This window comes from Scyliorhinus canicula, chromosome 5, assembly GCF_902713615.1.
Source record: "Scyliorhinus canicula chromosome 5, sScyCan1.1, whole genome shotgun sequence".
NCBI classification, from domain to species: Eukaryota; Metazoa; Chordata; class Chondrichthyes; order Carcharhiniformes; family Scyliorhinidae; genus Scyliorhinus; species Scyliorhinus canicula.
Genome location: NC_052150.1, coordinates 121,268,535 through 121,288,698, shown reverse-complemented (window position 1 = coordinate 121,288,698; position 20,164 = coordinate 121,268,535). Strand labels below are relative to the sequence as shown.

At 55.2% G+C, this 20,164-nt stretch overlaps 1 protein-coding gene and 1 long non-coding RNA gene across 4 annotated transcripts in view; one reads left to right on the top strand and one right to left on the bottom strand.

Annotated features, from left to right (window-relative positions):
• Nucleotides 1–1,262: 1,262 nt before the first annotated feature.
• The window catches only part of LOC119966221, a 41,615-nt gene continuing 22,713 nt past the window's right edge, over nucleotides 1,263–20,164 (bottom strand). For 2 of the 3 annotated variants that reach the window (XR_005460698.1, XR_005460699.1), the window contains exon 2: nucleotides 1,263–1,526. This is a non-coding gene — a long non-coding RNA (uncharacterized LOC119966221). Of the gene's footprint in view, nucleotides 1,527–8,359; nucleotides 8,455–20,164 lie in introns of those variants that run through there. The other variant, XR_005460697.1, reaches the window with a different exon arrangement.
• zgc:85777 (uncharacterized protein LOC405871 homolog) overlaps nucleotides 10,040–20,164 on the top strand; it is an 87,000-nt gene continuing 76,875 nt past the window's right edge. The window contains exon 1 of the mRNA XM_038797563.1: nucleotides 10,040–10,254. Within this exon, the coding sequence (XP_038653491.1) occupies nucleotides 10,108–10,254 (147 nt within the window). The 5' untranslated portion in view covers nucleotides 10,040–10,107. The remainder of the gene's footprint in view (nucleotides 10,255–20,164) is intronic.

Sequence of the window (20,164 nt, the reverse complement as noted above, 5' to 3'; positions counted from 1 at the left end):
TGGAATCATAGCTTTCAGAGCCCTAAACAAGCCTCCTAACAAACCTGTTGGACTTTAACTTGGTGTTGTAAGTAAGACCTCTTATTGATTAACTTAAGTCTGGAAGCTAATTTAGCCAGAGTTCTGTCATGTGAGAGTACCTTTAAGAAATGAATGTTTAAGCAATGTACCTTTAAGAAATGGAACAGCTCATATTACTGAAGTGATGTAAGAGGATGGGGGGAGCTGAGCTGAGCTGACTTCTGTTTTTTGGTTTCAGTTTTGAGGAAAAGAGCTTGGGTGTGTCTGTGTTTGCAGTGAGCTGGATCTGCTGTGATCTCTGCCATGAAAGACTATCTCTGAATTATTTGGATGATTTAAGCTCATAATAGTAATGTCTTTAACCTGATGTGTTCCTGTTTAAAGATGTTAAGTCTCTTGGATGTTTAAAGGAACAACTGAAGCATTATTTAGTGTTGTATTATTTTCGGGGTTATCTTTGAAGTAAGGGGCGTTAAGTGATCCAATATTTATTTAAAAGGTTAAGTTGAATTCATGGAATAAACATTGTTTTGTGTTTAAAAACCCACGTGTCCATAATTGTAATACCACACCTGTAGAACAAGCCGTGTGCTTCAAAATCAACAATACATTAAAAGGGAGAGGTTGGTTGAACTCCATGATACATTTTGGGTTTCTGAAAACACCTCTCCGCTAACAGTTCCATTGTCCAAGTGATTAGTCTCAATAGCCTGTGTCCAACAGTTGAATACCTCATGGATACATGTCATGTTTATAAGACAGGAGATGCAAGTCATTCACACACCCCTGTACTCATTGTCTTTGATGGATTTTGCACACAGACCGACTGCACTAATGAATTGTAAAGGGCAACATATAGTAATCCAAATTGGGGTTAGCCATTTTGTGCTGACCGTTCAAGTCACTTTAGTCTCTGCGCCTTTAAAAAGTCTTTTTAAATGTTCAAAGTTTCTAGACAATGGATTAAATATCATTTGGCATAAAACACATCTTCATAATAGCATCTTAAGTCATGAGAGTGCATGGAAATATTTATTTGTGAAATAATTATTTTAAAAAATCTTTCTGTGTGGAGCCCACAACAAAATCCTTAAAATACTATAATTATTTTAAATGTTCATAACTTGGGGCATCCAAAAGTGCTTTACAACCAGTAAAATGCTTTTGGAGTGTAGTAACTGTTGTCAGGTCGGTAATGATGCACCCAGTGTGCTTCCAATAAACTCCCAGAAACAACATGATAATGACCAAATTGTTGTTTTTATTTTATTGGTTGAGGAACAAATGTTAGCCAGGGCATTGGGTTGAACTCTTGTCATATGCTATTTATGTGAAAAATAAATGAAATCAAACTTTTGCCACAGAAGAATTCCTGAAACAATTCTGCAACACAATAAATTTATAATAGCTAATTACAAACTTTACTAAAGTCACCTTTCCAAAACTGAGGTTTATAAAAATGTTTGTCCATCGATGCTTGTGAAATCACCTTTACTTCCACGATCCTTTTGGAAAAATAAAGAAATGGGCATTTCAGTAGCAGTTCAATAGATTTAGCAAGCACTGTGTTTGTTCTGTTTTCACAATAACAAGCAAATACATTGCTACATAGACCTGTCAACATCCGTGAAAGTGTCTGAGTAACATAGACTTTGAACTCATTTACATTCAATTTAGCAGGTTGAAAGGCATTTTTTTTTAAAAAAACGAACTGCATCAAAACAGGTTAAACTTTAAACTCAAAATGCACATGTCTCACTCCATTTAGTTGCAATCGAGGTTTTGCAATATATGATTTACCAGATTTTCATTAAAATGCATAGCATGTTTAAACCACCATCTCCTAAAGTGTGGGTCCCATTCAGCTATTGGCAACCGCAGTGTAAATCTGCCAGAGTTGCAATGTTAAGAATATTTTTTTAAAGCAGGTATGCCCTGCTGTCAGATTTAGTAAATTTACCAGATTACATTGGGATTGTTGCTACTTTTGGAATGAGCATTGCAAATTGCCTGTATGCACAAAAGCAGTTTAGTTCAACGCATAAGAGAATCACCTACCTCATATTAAGTTGATCTTTTCTCTACACCCGAGCTGTGACTGTAACATTACATTCTGGAGTCTCCTTCCCTTATGTACGGTATGTGTTGTCTGTGTAGCATGCAAGAAACAATACTTTCCACTGTATGTGTAGTGGGCAGCACGGTAGCACAAGTGGATAGCACTGTGGCTTCACAACGCCAGGGTCCCAGGTTCGATTCCCTGCTGGGTCACTGTCTGTGAGGAGTCTGCTTGTTCTCCCAGTGTCTGCGTGGGTTTCCTCCGGTTTCCTCCCACAGTCCAAAGACGTGCAGGTTAGGTGGATTGGTCATGATAAATTGCCCTTAGTGTCCAAAAAGGTTAGGAGGGGTTATTGGGTTACGGGGATAGTTTGGAAGTGGGGGCTTAAGTGGGTCAGTGCAGACTCGATGAGCCGAATGGCCTCCTTCTGCACTGTATGTTCTATGTTCTAATACATGTGACAATAATAAATCAAATCAAAGCAAAACCAATGTAGTTGTTTTTATGTTGTAGTTTTGATCTCAGGAGAGCATGTTTCTCATTTATTTTGTAATCGGCAGTCAGTTTTTTGTATTTTCTCGTTGGTCTGTGAACTCCAACATGTGGTTACTCAGCAGTGTGGCTGTGCCAAGTTGCTAGAATTTAGACTACATCTACATATTGGCAGCAAGATGCCAATGCTGGTCTTAACATCAAATTCAACTTGCTCAAGCAAAAAAACACAGCCCAATTTCCACCCTGTTGTGTCAAAGTTGGAAGAATGTTTTGTGTATACCATAAAACTACTGCTGGAAGGCACTGCTTACTGAAACTCATGACAACCTCCATGCAGACCGTTCTAGCTGTCTGTCGGGTCAAAATAATTTTTTTCCACAAGTCTAAACCATTTATAATAATAATGTTTATTGTCACAAGTAGGGGCTTTTCACAGTAACTTCATTGAAGCCTATTTGTGACAGTAAGCAATTATTATTATTAAGTAGACTTACATTAACACTGCAATGAAGTTACTGTGAAAAGCTCCTTGTCGTCACAGTCCGGCGCCTGTTCGGGTACACGGAGGGAGAATTCAGAACGTCCAATTCACCGAACAGCATGGGCAGGATTCTCTCACCCCGGAGCCAGGCTGGTGAAGCGCCGGGACTGGCGCGCATCGTGCCACGCTACCCCAACGCCAGTCCGTTGATTCGCTGGAGAGCGGAGAATCGGCGCTGGTCGCGGGCTGCTCGATTCTCGGCCCGGGATGGGCCATGCGGCCCCGCAAAAAAAGACGAGTCCCGCCGGCGCCGTTCACACCTGCTCTTACCCGGCGGGACCTCAGCGTGGACGCATCCGGGCGCGGCCTGGTGGGGGGCCTCCGCTGAGGCCTGGCCTGCGATCGGAGCCTATCGATCGGCGGGCCAGCCTCTTGGGCTGGGGGCCTCTTTTGTTCCGCGCCGGCCCCTGTAGCCCTACGCCATGTTGAGTCGGGGCCGGTACAGAGAAGGGAGCCACTGCGCATGCGCGCCGGTCCTCCTGTGCATGCGCACATTGCCGCCAGTCCCACTGCACATGCGCAGACCCGTTGAGCCCATCTGACACTGGTGATCAGCAGGTGCAGCGTGCTGGTCCCCTCTAGGGGTCAGAATTGCTGCTCCTGAGGCCATGGTGATGCCGTCGAGAAATGCGACGGCATTTATGATGGCGTAAACACTTAGCCTCAGGATCAGAGAATCCTGCCCCTTGTCTTTCAGCACTTGTGGAAGGAAACCGGAGCACTCAGAGGAAACCCACACAGACACATGGAGAAAGTGCAGACTCCTCAGACAGTGACGCAAGCCGGGAATCAAACCTGGGACCCTGGCGCTGTGAACTAGTTGTGGGAGATTCATGGATTAAAAACAGCTGCTCAAGAATATTATGAAAGTAGCTCTTGACCCTCGAATATGTCCAGGGACAAAGATTATGAATATACATTTTTAACACTGAAATAACGTTAGTTTCAATGGTGCAAATAACAAGTCGTAATGTCGGTGCCTGTTCCTGTCTCACTTCTTTCAGATGCATTTTCACTGAACTAAACCCTAGCACAGGGGCAGGAACTCTCCCCTGCCGTAGTGCCAAACGTTGCAAAGTTCCTCTCCTCACGGCCTGGTTCCTTAGGATGATGTCCCAAACCCTGATCTAAGTTCATGCAGTGAGCCTGATGAGACCAGCAATTCACAAAACACGTGATTGGAAGTGAACAGTGGTTTTAATAATCAATCAACTGAGCCTGCCTGCGACGAGATGAATTGGCAGCAGGCTCACGACTGCAGAGCTTTATACTTCCGGTTAGTGGAAGGAGCCATGGGCGGAGCCAAGGGTGGAGCCCAGTACAAACTCCTCATCTCACCCTATGGGCAGAGCCGCGCAACGGCTCGTATAGAGAGCCCACAAGGACACAATACATATAATAGAACACAGTGTGAATTACTAGATTTATAATTCGCCACATTCACCGCCTGTAAAAAAAATTAAGTCCGGCGGGGCTGATGGGTCTACAAATTGAGCCGGTCCAACGGCCGAGTCATCCTTTGGGATCGACGAAGCACCGGGGTTGCAGCCTCTTCGGGTGGCTGGGTGATGACGGTTGATGAGGGTACGATAGTGGACTCCGGGGGTGATTCGGTCCGAACTTCGTACCCGACTGGTTCGACGGGCGACAGGGAGCACCGGAAACCTAGAGGCGCGGGGGCGCGGAGCACGGGCAGTGAACTTGTAGGTGCGGGGGTGCAGGGCGCCGGAGGGTTGTGTGGGGTGTAGTGTGAGGGGTACCTCGACGGCAGCGGTGGTGGAGTTGGATCCTGCAGGTGCCAGGTCCCGGAGGGAAAGTGTCCTGACGGCCGTCAGGGTATTCGATGAAAGCGTATTGGGGGTTCGAGTGGAGTAGGAGCACTCTTTCTACGAGTGGGTCAGTTTTGTGTGCCCGGATGTGCTTCCGGAGGAGAACCGGGCCTGGTGGCTTCAACCAAGCTGGGAGCGAAACCCCTATGGTAGTGCTCCTAGCAAAAACAAATAGCCGTTCGTGAGGGGTCTGGTTGGTAGCTGTGCATAGGAGGGACCTAATTGAATGGAGCGCGTCGGGGAGGACCTCCTGCCAATGGGAGGTCGGGAGATTCCTGGACTGGAGGGTCAGTAGGACGGTCTTCCAGACCGTCGCATTCTCCCTCTCTACCTGCCCGTTCCCCCTGGGGTTGTAGCTGGTAGTCCTGCTCGAGGCAATGCCCTTGTCGAGCAGGTACTGACGCAGCTCGTCGCTCATGAAGGATGAACCCCGGTCGCTGTGCACGTAGCTGGGGAAACCGAACAGGGTGAAGATAGTGTGCAGGGCTCTGATGACTGTGTGGGAGGTCATATCGGGGCCGGGATAGCAAAGGGGAAGCGGGAGAACTCGTCAACGACGTTCAGGAAGTACACATTCCTATTGGTCGAGGGGAGTGGCCCTTTGAAATCGATGCTCAGGCGTTCAAAGGGCTGGGAGGCCTTTACCAGGTGGACCCTGTCTGGTGTATAGAAGTGCGGTTTGCACTCCGCGGATCGGGCAATCCCTGGTGATGGCTTTTACCTCCTCGGTGGAGAAAGGCAGATTTCGGGCTTTGATGTAGTGGGCGAGCCGGGTGACCCCCGGGTAGGAGAGGTCATTGTGGATAGCTTTCAGGCGGTCGTCTTGCGCAATGGCGCACGTGCTGCGGGACAGGGCATCAGGGGGCTCGTTGAGCTTCCCCGGTCGATACATAATATCGTACTTGTAAGTGGAGAGTTCGATCCTCCACCGCAGGATTTTATCATTTTTAATTTTGCCCCTTTGTGAGTTGTTAAACATGAAGGCAACCGATCTTTGGTCGGTGATGAGGGTGAACCTCCTACCTGTGAGGTAGTGCCTCCAGTGTCGTATAGCTTCCACGATGGCTTGTGCTTCCTTTTCGACTGAGGAGTGTCGAAGTTCCGAAGCGGAGAGGGTCCGGGAGAAAAGGTGACTGGTCTCCCTGCCTGATTTAGTGTGGCTGCGAGAGCGACCTCTGAGGCATCGGTCTCTACCTGGAAAGGGACGGATTCATCCACCGCCCGCATGGCCGCTTTGGCGATGTCCTCCTTGATGCAGGTGAAGGCCTGACGAGCCTCATCTGACAGAGGAAAGAGTGTGGCCTTAAATAGTGGGCGGGCTCTGTCCGCATACTGAGGGACCCACTGGCCATAATACAAGAAGAATCCCAGGCACCTTTTGAGGGCCCTGGGACAATGAGGGAGAGGGAGTTGTATACGGTCCGGGTCGGGGCCCAGGACTCTGTTTTCCACGACATAGCCGAGGATGGCTAGCCTGGTCGTGCGGAAAACGCATTTCTCCGTGTTATACGTGAGGTTGAGTTTCTGGGCAGTCTGGAGAAATCGATGGAGGTTAGCGTCGTGGTCCTACTGATCATGGTGACGTTGTCCAAGTACGGAAACGTGGCCCGCAGCCCGTACTGGTCCACCATTCAGTCCATTGCTCGTTGGAACACCGAGACCCCATTCGTGACGCCAAAGGGAACCCGGAAGAAATGGAAGAGGCGGCCATCTGCCTCGAACGCCGTGTAGTGGCGGTCCTCCGGGCGGATTGGGAGCTGGTGGTATGCAGACTTCAGATCCACCGTTGAGAAAATGCGGTACTGGGCGATCTGATTCACCATGTCTGCAATCCTGGGGAGGGAGTACGCATCGAGGGGCGTGAACCGATTAATGGTTTGGCTATAATCCACTACCATTCGGGATTTTCCCCCGGTCTTGACGACCATCACCTGAGCTCTCCAGAGGCTATTACTGGCCTCTATGATCCCCTCACGTAGGAGCCTATGGACCTTGGTTCTGATAAACACCCTGTCCTGCAGGCTGCACCGCCTGCTGCGAGTGGCTACGGGTTTGCAGTCCGGAGTGAGATTAGCAAAGAGTGGAGGGGGGTCGATTTTTAGCGTCGCTAGACTGCAGATAGTGAGTGGAGGTATGGGCCCACCGAAGCTGAATATGAGGCTTTTGAGGTTGCACTGGACGTCGAGTCCCAGTAAGAGTGCGGAGCAGAGTTCGGGGAGTATGTATAGCTGGAAGTTTGATTAGCTGGCGCTCTGAATCATTAGGGTCGCGACGGTGCGCCCTTGGAGGTGAACAGAGTGTGAGCCCGAAGCGAGGGAGATAGTTTGCCGTGCAGGGAAAATAGGGAGCGAACAGCGTCTTACCAGATCTGGGTGTACAAAGCTCTCGGTGCTCCTGGAGTCAAAGAGGCACGGTGTACTGTACCCGTTGATTTTAACGGTCATCATAGAGTTGAGGAGGTGCTTTGGACGCGACTGGTCCACCGTGACCGCGCTGAGTTGCGGGTAGTCGGCGGCTCGATCAGCTGTGCTGGAGTGGTCCCGTGATGACTGTCCGCTGAGGTCGTAGTCGTCGAGGTGAGTTTCAGAGGTTGAAGAGGATGGATCCCAAGATGGCCGCCCCCGTGGATCGCACGTGGCGGGCAGCGAGGAAGATGGCACTCAAGATGGCGGCCCCCATGAGTCGCACGTGGCCGGCCGCGTGGAGGAGGATTGCCAAGATGGCGGCCCCCATGAGTCGCACGTGTCGGGTGGGGGCGGAGTCAGCATATAGGCTGCAGCATTTCGGGGCCTGCGGGTCTGCGGGTTTGGGAAGCGAGTGCTCTGGGCTGCGGGAGAGTTTGGAGTGGTGGATTTCTTCGCCAGGCAGACCCGGGCATAATGTCCTTTGCGACCGCAGCTGCTGCTGTCGCGTTGCGGGCCGAGCAGTGCTGCTGTGGGTGTTGGGGATGCCCACAAAAATGGCACACTGGGGCTGCGTAGTGGGTGGGTAGCCGCGCGGCGCAGGCCTGGGGCAGTCGCTGGTCGGGGGGCCAGGATGGGGTCGCTTGGTCCGCGGGGAACGAGGTGAGGCTGCTGAATGAGACCTCCATGGTTGTAGCTAACTCTACAGGGCCCCTTTTTCAAGCAACCGCTGGCGCACATAGTTTGACCTGAGCCCTGCCACGTATACATCTTGGACAGTGAGCTCCATATGCTGGGTGGCTGATACAGCTTGATAATTTCAGTCCTGAGCTAAGGCTTTTAAATCGCGCAGGAATTCGTCCAGCGACTCCGCGGGGCGCTGGCGGCGGGTCGTAAAAATGTGGCGCGCGTAGACCTCGTTGATAGGCCTCACGTACATTCGATCAAGCATGGCCAGGGCCTCCGTATACGAGGAAGTACTATTAAGTTGAGTAGAGATACGGTGGCTCACCCTTGCGTGCAGTAGGCTGAGTTTCTGCTCCTCCGTAGTTTCTGAAGTGCTTGATTCAGCCAGGTAGGCCTTGAAACATCGGAGCCAGTGTAGAAAGATTTCTTTCGCCTCTGCAGCCTGCAGGTCGAGTTCTAGTCGGTCAGGTTTGAGGGTTGACTCCATAGTAGTTTTCTTCAAGTTTCCTAAGACTATTAAATTGATGAGACCATCAATTCACAAGACATGTGATTGGAAGTGAACAGTGGTTTTAATCGTCTGACAACTGAGCCAGCCTGCGACGTGATGAACTGGCAGCAGGCTCACGACTGCAGAGTTTTATACTTCCGGTCAGTGGGAGGAGCCATGGGCGGAGCCAACGGTGGAGCCCAGTACAAACTCCTCGGGCGCGATTCTCCGCTGCCCACGCCGATTGGGAGAATAGCGGGAGGGCCTCCTGGCATTTTTCACGCCCTCCTGCTATTCTCCACCCCCTTGCCTGACCCACGTCACGTTTTTTACGGCGAGCGGCGATTCTCCGCTGCCGATGGGCCGAGCGGCCAGGCCTTTACGCCAGTTTTTTCATGGCAACAAACACATTTTGGGGCATCCAGAGGCCCTTTTGGGGCGGGAGCACCACCGTTGTGCTCGGGAGGGGACAGGCCCGCGAACGGTGCCCACCGATCGTCGGGACCTGCGTCCAAAAGGGACGCACTATTTCCCCTCCGCCGCCGGACAAGATCAAGCCGCCACATCTTGTCGGGCGGCGGAGGAGAAATGCGGAACCGCGCATGCGCGGGTTCCGTCAATGGGGTGATGACGTCACCCGCGCACGCGTGGGTTGGAGTCGGCCGTGTGTCATCTTGCCGCGCGGCCTTAACGACGGTCGTTAAGGCCGCGACGCCGTGATTCCCGGGGTCCCGCTCCTTGCCCCGATGGTGAGGAGAATCGGGTCCCGGGAACGGGCATGAAGGCTGCCGTGAAACACGGCCAGTTTCACGGCAGCCTTTACGACTCTCCGCATTTGCGGACAATCTCGCCCCTCATCTCCCCCTATGGGCAGAACCGCGCAACAGCTCGTATACAGAGCCCACAAGGACACAATACATATTATAGAACACAGTGTGAATTACTAGGTTAATTCACCACAGAGCCCACCCTCTATCTGCATTAATACCAGCAAATGGAGTGACTGTCACCCCAAATCACAGTTTCCCAGCACCAACCAAATCCCTCTCCAGTCCCCCCCGCCTGCGCTCACCCCAGTCTCTCTGTGCTGGGCTCCACTCCCGTCTCTCTGTACTGATTCCTGTCTCTCTTCACTCATCCCTGGCTCTCTGCACTGACCCTACCTCTTTGCACACACCCCGTCCCTCTGCAACGACCCTGTCCCCCTGTCTCTCACTCTCTCTCTCTCTGCACTGACCCTGTCTCTCTCTCTGCACTGACCCTGTCTCTCTCTCTCTCTCTGCACTGACCCTGTCACTCTCTCTGCACTGACCCTGTCTCTCTCTCTCTCTCTCTCTGCACTGACCCTGTCACTCTCTCTCTCTCTCTGCACTGACCCTGCCACTCTCTCTGCACTAACCCTGTCTCTCTCTCTCTGCACTGACCCTGCCACTCTCTCTCTGCACTGACCCTGCCACTCTCTCTCTGCACTGACCCTGTCACTCTCTCTCTCTGCACTGACCCTGTCTCTCTCTCTCTCTGCACTGACACTTCTGCTCCTTCCTCCCTGTCTCACGGTCTGCGCATGCCCATTCGCCGGCACCATGGCCTCCAGCTGCTCCCGAGTGTTTATCCGGAGCCGGAGCCCTTTTCCTGGGTTCTGGTCGCGTTGCTACTCCGCGAATGCTGCCAGGGAAACAATTCCGATCTACACTCAGGAGCATTCCAGCTTGAGGGAGTCCCTCCGAAAGGTACCGGGGACGGGAGGAATGTGGCAGCGAGTGGGGGTGGGGGGTGTGGGTGTGGGTGTGGGGGGGTGGGTGTGGGGGGGTGTGTGGGGGGGTGGGGGGGTGGTGGGTGGTGGGGGGGTGGGGGGGTTGGTGAGGGGGGGGTGGGTGGTGAGGGGGGGTGGTGGTGGTGGTGAGGGGGGTGGGGAGGGGGGTGAGGGGGGTGGGGAGGGGGGTGGGGGTGGTGGTGAGGGGGGGTGGTGGTGGTGGTGGTGAGGGGGGTGGTGGTGGTGAGGGGGGTGGTGGTGGTGAGGGGGGTGGTGGTGGTGAGGGGGTGGTGGTGGTGAGGGGGGGGGTGGCGGTGGTGAGGGGGGTGGCGGTGGTGAGGGGTGGCGGTGGTGAGGGGTGGTGGTGGTGAGGGGGGGTGGTGGTGGTGAGGGGGGGGTGGTGGTGGTGGTGGTGGTGAGGGGGGGTGGTGGTGAGGGGGGGTGGTGGTGAGGGGGGGTGGTGGTGGTGGTGAGGGGGGGTGGTGGTGGTGGTGAGGGGGGGGGGGTGGTGGTGGTGAGGGGGGTGGTGAGGGGGGGTGGTGAGGGGGGGTGGTGGTGGTGGTGGTGAGGGGGGGTGGTGGTGGTGGTGAGGGGGGTGGTGGTGGTGGTGAGGGGGGGTGGTGGTGGTGGTGAGGGGGGGTGGTGGTGGTGGTGGTGAGGGGGGGTGGTGGTGGTGGTGGTGAGGGGGGGTGGTGGTGGTGGTGGTGGTGAGGGGGGGTGGTGGTGGTGGTGAGGGGGGGGTGGTGGTGGTGGTGAGGGGGGGTGGTGGTGGTGGTGAGGGGGGGTGGTGGTGGGGGGGAGGGGGGGTGGGGGTGGTGGTGGTGAGGGGGGGTGGTGGTGGTGGTGGTGAGGGGGGGTGGTGGTGGTGGTGGTGAGGGGGGTGGTGGTGGTGGTGAGGGGGGGTGGTGGTGGTGGTGGTGAGGGGGGGTGGTGGTGGTGGTGGTGAGGGGGGGTGGTGGTGGTGGTGGTGAGGGGGGGTGGTGGTGGTGGTGGTGAGGGGGGGTGGTGGTGGTGGGGGGGGTGGTGGTGGTGGTGAGGGGGGGTGGTGGTGGTGGTGGTGGTGAGGGGGGGTGGTGGTGGTGGTGGTGAGGGGGGGTGGTGGTGAGGGGGGGGGTGGCGGTGGTGAGGGGGGGGTGGCGGTGGTGGTGGTGGTGAGGGGGGGTGGTGGTGGTGAGGGGGGGTGGTGGTGGTGAGGGGGGGTGGTGGTGGTGGTGGTGAGGGGGGGGGGTGGTGGTGGTGGTGAGGGGGGGGTGGTGGTGGTGGTGGTGAGGGGGGTGGTGGTGGTGGTAAGGGGGGGTGGTGGTGGTGGTGAGGGGGGGTGGTGGTGGTGGTGAGGGGGGGTGGTGGTGGTGGTGGTGGTGAGGGGGGGTGGTGGTGGTGGTGGTGGTGAGGGGGGTGGTGGTGGTGGTGGTGGTGAGGGGGGGTGGTGGTGGTGGTGGTGGTGAGGGGGGGTGGTGGTGGTGAGGGGGGGGTGGTGGTGGTGAGGGGGGGTGGTGGTGGTGAGGGGTGGTGGTGGTGAGGGGGGGTGATGGTGGTGGTGGTGAGGGGGGGGTGGTGGTGGTGGTGGTGAGGGGGGGTGGTGGTGGTGAGGGGGGGTGGTGGTGGTGGTGGTGGGGGGGGTGGTGGTGGTGGTGGTGGTGGTGGTGGGGGTGGTGGTGGTGGTGGTGGTGGGGGTGGTGGTGGTGGTGGTGGTGAGGGGGGGGTGGTGGTGGTGGTGGTGGTGATGGGGGGTGGTGGTGGTGGTGGTGGTGGGGGGGGTGGTGGTGGTGGTGGTGGTGAGGGGGGTGGTGGTGGTGGTGGTGGTGGTGAGGGGGGGTGGTGGTGGTGGTGGTGAGGGGGGGTGGTGGTGGTGAGGGGGGGTGGTGGTGGTGGTGAGGGGGGTGGTGGTGGTGGTGGTGAGGGGGGGGTGGGGGTGGTGAGGGGGGGTGGTGGTGGTGGTGAGGGGGGTGGTGAGGGGGGTGGGGGTGGTGGTGAGGGGGGTGGTGGTGAGGGGGGTGAGGGGGGTGGTGGTGGTGAGGGGGGTGAGGGGGGTGGTGGTGGTGAGGGGGGTGGTGGTGGTGAGGGGGGGTGGTGGTGGGTGAGGGGGTGTGGTGGTGAGGGGGTGGTGGAGGTGGTGAGGGGGGTGTGGCGGTGGTGAGGGGGGGTGTGGTGGTGGTGAGGGGGGGGTGGTGGCGGGGGTGTGGTGAGGGGGGGTGGCGGTGGTGAGGGGGGCGGGTGGCTGGTGGTGAGGGGGGGGTGGCGGGTGGTGAGGGGGGGTGGCGGGTGGTGAGGGGGGGGTGGCGGTGGTGAGGGGGGGGTGGCGGTGGTGAGGGGGGGGGGGCGGTGGTGGTGGTGGTGAGGGGGGGGGTTGGTGGGTGAGGGGGGTGGTGGTGGTGAGGGGGGGTGGTGGTGGTGAGGGGGGTGGTGGTGGTGAGGGGGGGTGGTGGTGGTGAGGGGGGGTGTGGTGGTGGTGAGGGGGGGTGGTGGTGGTGAGGGGGGTGGTGGTGGTGGTGGTGGTGAGGGGGGGTGGTGTGGTGAGGTGGGTGGTGGGGGGTGGGGTGGTGGTGGTGGTGGTGAGGGGGGGTGGTGGTGGTGAGGGGGTGGTGGTGGTGGTGAGGGGGTGGTGGTGGTGGTGAGGGGGGGGGTGGTGGTGGTGAGGGGGGGGTGGTGGTGGTGAGGGGGGTGGTGGTGGTGAGGGGGGGTGGTGGTGGTGGTGAGGGGTGGTGGTGGTGGTGAGGGTGGGTGGTGGTGGTGGTGAGGGGGGTGGTGAGGGGGGGTGGGGGTGGTGAGGGGGGGTGGGGGTGGTGAGGGGGGGGGTGGGGGTGGTGAGGGGGGGGGTGGGGGTGGTGAGGGGGGGGTGGGGGGTGGTGAGGGGAGGGGGTGGGGATGGTGAGGGGGGGGATGGGGGTGGTGAGGGGGGGGTGGGGGGGTGGGGGTGGTGGTGAGGGGGGTGGGGGTGGTGGTGAGGGGGGGGTGGTGGTGAGGGGGGTGGTGGTGAGGGGGGTGGTGGTGAGGGGGGGTGGTGGTGAGGGGGGTGGTGGTGAGGGGGGGTGGTGGTGAGGGGGGGTGGTGGTGAGGGGGGGTGGTGGTGAGGGGTGGTGGTGGTGAGGGGTGGTGGTGGTGAGGGGGGTGGTGGTGGTGGTGGTGAGGGGGGGTGGTGGTGGTGGTGAGGGGGTGGTGGTGGTGGTGAGGGGGGTGGTGGTGGTGGTGAGGGGGGTGGTGGTGGTGGTGGTGAGGGGGTGGTGGTGGTGAGGGGTGGTGGTGGTGAGGGGGGTGGTGGTGGTGAGGGGGGGTGGTGGTGGTGAGGGGGGGTGGTGGTGGTGGTGAGGGGGGGGGTGGTGGTGGTGAGGGGGGGGTGGTGGTGGTGAGGGGGGGGTGGTGGTGGTGAGGGGGGGGTGGTGGTGGTGAGGGGGGGGTGGTGGTGGTGAGGGGGGGGGTGGTGGTGGTGAGGGGGGTGGCGGCGGTGGTGAGGGGGGGTGGCGGTGGTGAGGGGGGGTGGCGGTGGTGAGGGGGGTGGTGGTGGTGGTGAGGGGGGGTGGTGAGGGGGGTGGTGGTGGTGAGGGGGTGGTGGTGAGGGGGGTGGTGGTGGTGAGGGGGGGTGGTGGTGGTGAGGGGGGTGGTGGTGGTGAGGGGGGGTGGTGGTGGTGAGGGGGGGTGGTGGTGGTGAGGGGGGTGGTGGTGGTGAGGGGGGGTGGTGGTGGTGAGGGGGGGGTGGTGGTGGTGAGGGGGGGTGGTGGTGGTGAGGGGGGTGGTGGTGGTGAGGGGGGTGGTGGTGGTGAGGGGGGTGGTGGTGGTGAGGGGGGGTGGTGGTGGTGAGGGGGGGGTGGTGGTGGTGAGGGGGGGGTGGTGGTGGTGAGGGGGGGGTGGTGAGGGGGGGGTGGTGGTGGTGGTGAGGGGGGGTGGTGAGGGGGGGGTGGTGGTGGTGGTGAGGGGGTGGTGGTGAGGGGGGGTGGTGGTGGTGGTGAGGGGGGTGGTGGTGGTGAGGGGGGGTGGTGGTGGTGGTGAGGGGGGGTGGTGGTGGTGGTGAGGGGGTGGTGGTGGTGGTGAGGGGGTGGTGGTGGTGTTGAGGGGGGGTGGTGGTGGTGGAGGGGGGGTGGTGGAGGGGGGGTGGTGGTGGTGGTGAGGGGGTGGTGGTGGTGGTGAGGGGGTGGTGGTGGTGGTGAGGGGGTGGTGGTGGTGGTGAGGGGGGGTTGTGGTGAGGGGTGGTGGTGGTGGTGGTGGTGAGGGGGGGGGGTGGTGGTGAGGGAGGGGGGGTGGTGGTGGTGAGGGAGGGGGGGGGGGTGGTGGTGAGGGAGGGGGGGTGGTGGTGGTGAGGGAGGGGGGGTGGTGGTGGAGAGGGAGTGTGGGGGTGGTGGTGGTGAGGGAGGGGGGGTGGTGGTGGTGAGGGAGGGGGGGTGGTGGTGGTGAGGGAGGGGGGGTGGTGGTGGTGAGGGAGGGGGGGTGGTGGTGGTGAGGGGGGGGGGGGTGGTGGTGGTGAGGGAGGGGGGGGGGTGGTGGTGAGGGAGGGGGGGTGGTGGTGGTGAGGGGGGGGGGGTGGTGGTGGTGAGGGAGGGGGGTGGTGGTGGTGAGGGAGGGGGGTGGTGGTGGTGAGGGAGGGGGGGTGGTGGTGGTGAGGGGGGGGGGGTGGTGGTGGTGAGGGAGGGGGGGTGGTGGTGGTGAGGGAGGGGGGGTGGTGGTGGTGAGGGAGGGGGGGTGGTGGTGGTGAGGGAGGGGGGGTGGTGGTGGTGAGGGAGGGGGGTGGTGGTGGTGAGGGAGGGGGGGTGGTGGTGGTGAGGGAGGGGGGGTGGTGGTGGGGAGGGGGGGGTGGTGGTGGTGAGGGGGGGTGTGGTGGTGAGGGTGGTGGTAAGGGAGGGAGGGGTGGTGGTGGTGGGGAGGGGGGGTGGGGTGGTGGTGATGGGGGGGGGGTGGTGGTGAGGGGGGGTGGTGGTGTTGGTGGTGAGGGGGGGTGGTGGTGGTGGTGAGGGGGGGTGGTGGTGAGGGGGGTGGTGGTAGTGGTGAGGGGGGTTGGTGGTAGTGGTGAGGGGGGTTGGTGGTAGTGGTGAGGGGGGTGGGTGGTGGTGGTGAGGGGGGTGGTGGTGGTGGTGAGGGAGGGGGGGTGGTGGTGGTGAGGGAGGGGGGTGGTGGTGGTGAGGGAGGGGGGTGGTGGTGGTGAGGGAGGGGGGGTGGTGGTGGTGGGGAGGGGGGTTGGGCGGTGCGGTGTGGTGGTGGGGAGGGGGGTCGGGCGGTGTGGTGGTGGGGAGGGGGCGGGCGGTGTGGTGGTGGGGAGGGGGCGGGCGGTGTGTGGTGTGGTGGGGAGGGGGCGAGCGGTGTGGTGGTGGGGAAGGGAGGCGGTGTGGTGGTGGGGAGGGGGGAGTGTTATTGTGGTGGGGAGGGGGGGCGGTGTGGTGTGGTGGTGGGGGGGAGGGTGGTGGTGGTGAGTGGATGGCAGAGAGGCAGGCCCCGAGTGGGTGGGAGACAGGAGAGTTAATCCTTCCGCCTTTATGCTGGGTGGCACAGTGGTTAGCACTACCCTCTCACCTTTAAAGATTTGTGTACATATATCTCCAGGTGCTCGAGGTGTTTGAGGCAGCCCAAATGTGTGGCGGATTCCTGTTTAAACCCATCCTGTTCGGATGGAATTCCACACCGTCCCATGTCCCAAAACCTTCATTGGGAATTGTGGCCCCTAATTTGTGCTGTTTATAGAAAGTTCCTCAGTGCTTTCTGTTCTGCACGGAGGGATTTCCTGAGTGGGCTGCTGCTGCACACTCTTCACTTCCTCACCCTCGGTAAGAAGTCTTCCAACACCAGGTTAAAGTCCAATAGGTTTGTTTCAAACACTAGCTTTCGGAGTGCAGCTCCTTCCTCAGGTGAATCATTCACCTGAGGGAGGAGCAGTGCTCTGAATGCTAGTGTTTGAAACAAACCTGTTGGACTTTAACCTGGTGTTGGAAGACTTCTTACTGTGCTCACCCCAGTCCAACGCCGGCATCTCCACATCATTCCTCACCCATATCAGCTGTCTGATAACCTTGTGGTATTGTGTCCCGCCGTTTAGAGGTGGTGGGGTTTGGCGGTGGCAGGAGTCCCCAGTGAAGGTCTTGTGGCATTGAGTCCGTTTTCTGTGTTTATAAATTGTGCAAGGTTGCAGCCCAGTTTTTGGTTATTTGAAGGACTGATTTGGTTGCACTTCTGACCCAAGCTCCTGATCCTTGGCCCTCCAATGTAGAGGGGGACAGGAGAGAAGAGAATTTCCTTGTATTTGTTGAGTATCCTTTAAAGTTTTTGTAACAGTGCCCCTTTAATGGCATGTTAATTGCTTAATAAGTTCATTTTGTTCACTCGTTACTCAAAGGAGTATACCCCCAGGTCCTGCATCCTCTTTAGAATTGTACCCTTTATATTGTATCTTCCTGTTGGTATTACCAAAATGAATCATTCCATTAGACTTCTACTGCCACTTCTCCAACCATTCCTCCAGCCTATATATATCTTGTCTGAAAAGGAACCTATTCACCACTACTCAGTTTCCTGTCATTCAACCAATTTTGTATCCATGTTGCTCTGGTGGGTGTTAAACTTTTATCACTGGAGCATTAATTCAGCACCTGCATTACTATTCCAGTAACATAACCACTATGCTACCTATTTCATTTGTATCCATGTTGTTACTGTCCCTATTCCATGGGCTGTAACTTTGCCACATAACAGGTTTGTTAACAATGTAGCAAATGCCTCCTGCAAGTCCACATATACCACATCAACGCATTACCCTCATCAATGCTCATCAAAAATGCTTAAGCAGTTTGCTAAATATTATTTTCTTTCCTGATTAATCCACCTTTGTCCAAGTGACTGTTAATTGTCATTTCTAAAAGATTTCTCACCACCAAGGTTAAACTAATTGGTCTGTAGTTGGTGAATTTATGCTTGCAGTTTATTTTGAACAGAGGTGTAATATTTGCAATTTTCCGATTTTCTGGCACTATCTCTGATTCCAAGGAGAATTAGAATGCTATGGTCTGGTTCCAAAGTTTTTACCCTTGCTTCTATCAGTATCCTTGGATTTCAACTTGTCCAGCTGATTTATCCAGTTAGCCTATCTATTACCTACACTTTATTAACTTTTAGTCATAGCAGTGTCTCAAATACCTTGTTTTTCAGTAAGACATGAGGAGTATTTTTTAGTTTCTTAAAGACAATTGCAAAGTTCTCATTTAGTCTCCAGCCAAGCCTTTATGCACTGACCCCTTTTAGGTCCCTAATCGATCCTATTCCTTTCACAACCCTTTTAGTATTTATATGCCTGCAGAAGATTTTTGCATTCACTTTTATCTTGGCTGCCAGTGTCTTCTCATGTTCTCTCTTTCCTTCTCTTAATCTTTCATCACTTCCCCTCTGGACCATTTATATGGTTTTTGGGAACAGTTACTCACACATATGGCCTTTTGGGAACAGTTTACTGACGCTTCATTTTAAGAAACCTTTGGGAAGGGAGCGCTTTAGTTGGAGTTTCAGAAAGTAGGATTAAAAAGGTCTGCCATGAATTGTGAAGTACAGGGTAAAGGGAATATACAGAAAGCCAGAGGACTGGAAGAAATGAGATTAGAGTTGGGTGGGATGAGACCATAGCAGGATTGTTTTGATTTTAATTTACATGTGTTGGAGGGCAGAGAAGCAATATTAGTAATGGATCAGTAGGATTTATTATCAGACAAATGTCAGTTTTGGTATTTTGGACAATTTAAAATTGATAGCTAGTGGAGGTCAGATGGCTGATGGGGAGGCATTCGATAAATTGAGTCAAGAGATGATTGAAAGTTTCAGTGGCCACGAGGATGATAAGTTGGAAAGATTGGGCTTTTTCCACTAGAGTTTATAACAGTGAGGGCAACTTAGAGTCAGAGGTTTACAGCATGGAAACAGGCCCTTCGGGTGACACGGTAGCACAGTGGTTAGCATTGTTGCTTCACAGCGCCAGGGTGTCGGGTCCGATTCCCGGCTTAAGTCACTGTCTATGTGGAGTCTGCACGTTCTCCCCGTGTCAGCGTGGATTTCCTCCGGGTGCTCCGGTTTCCTCCCACAAGTCCCGAAATACGTGCTTGTTAGGTGAATTGGACCTTCTGAATTCTCCTTCAGTGTAACCGAACAGCGCCAGAGTGTGGCGACCAGGGGCTTTTCACAGTATCTTCATTGCAGATTTATTGTGAACCTTCTTGTGACAATAATAAAGATTATTATTGTCCATGCCGCCCAGTTTTAACCACTAAGCTAGTCCCAATTCCCACATTTGGCCCATATCCCTCTACACCCATCCTACCCATATAATTATCTAAATTATTTTTAAAAGACAAAATTGTACCCACCTCTACCAATGCCTCTGGCAGTTTGTTCCAGACGCTCATCACCCTCTGGAAAATATTGCCCCTCTGGTCACTTTTATATCTCTCCCCTCTCACCTTAAACCATAGTTTTAGACTCCCCTACCTTTGGGAAAAGGTGTTGACTATCTACCTTATCTATGCCCCTCAATATTTTACAGACCTCTGTAAGTTTACCCCTAAGCCTCCTAAGGTCAGGGATAAAAGGCCCAGTCTATCCAGCCTCTCCTTATAACTTAAACCATCAAGTCCTGGTAGCATCCTAGTAAATCTTTTCTGAACAATTTCTAGTTTAATAATCTCATTTCTATAATAGGGTGACCAGAACTGTACACAGTACTTGATTGAAGAATATAAAATCCTGAATGGTATTGACAAGGTAGATGTTGAAAGGATGTTTCCTCTTGTGGGTGATGCCAGAACTAGGGGCACAGTTTTATAAAAATCTGGGGTCACTCTTACAGGAGAGAGATGAGGAGAGTTTTCTTCTGAGGGCTGTGTGACTTTTGAACTCATTGCCTCAAGGTGGTGGAAGTGGGCTCATTGAATACTTTTAACACAGAGGTAGTTAGATTTTTGTTTGCTACCCTTCATTCACCAGCCATTTTTTAAACAGGTCACAGGTCAGCAGGTTACTTTCATTTCCCTGTTTTTCTAGTTTAACTAAAAGTCTGTTATGAGGAATCTTGGAGAATGCTCACTGGAAGTCCACAGCATTAATATTAGTAAACATTTACTTATCCATTGATTTTTATTTTGAAGAACTGGCCAAAGTAATCAGGCTCATTGGGCACAAATTAACTATTACGGATCACAGGAACATAGGATTCGGGAGCAGAAGTCGACTATTCAGCCCTTTGAGGTTGCTCTGCAATTTAGTACGATCATGGCTGATTCTGGTTGGGTCCCAACTCTACTTTCCTGTCTAAATCTTTTCTTATCCAAGGAAATCAGTCCTCAGTTCTCCAATCTATGTACATAACTGAAGTTCCTCATCCCTAGAACCATCTTGTAAATCTTTTCTGCACTCTCGTTAATGCCTTAACATCTTTCCTAAAGTGTGGTGTCCACAACTGGGTGCAAAATCTATGCTGCCTTTCAATTTTCAAGATGTGCAGTCATCCTATCCTCAGTTCTAGAGTCTAGTTATTTGCGGACAGCCTATTAAAGTGTCTGTTTTGCCACTTACACTTTTTAAAAAAGCATAGTAACATGTGCAATTTCCTGTGTTGATAGAGCTTTGGGAAATTATAGTCAGGACATTGGCAATGTCTCCTGTTCTAACTTTAAAACCCTGGGATGGATCTGTCCTGGGGCTTTGTCACTCTTTAGTACCACTGTTTTCTTCATTATTATTTAGTTCAGGTAACTTTTGCTTTTGGTGTGTCCTTTATTGATGCTTACTGTGCTATAAATACTGGCACTTAACCTCTGATCCCCAGGGGGTCGTACCTGGGAGATTTTCCGGGTTCTTCATGTAACTGAATTCTTTATCCCTGCAGTTTCATGAAGTGTTTCATTGACCCAGCTCGCTAAGTTTCTTGAATC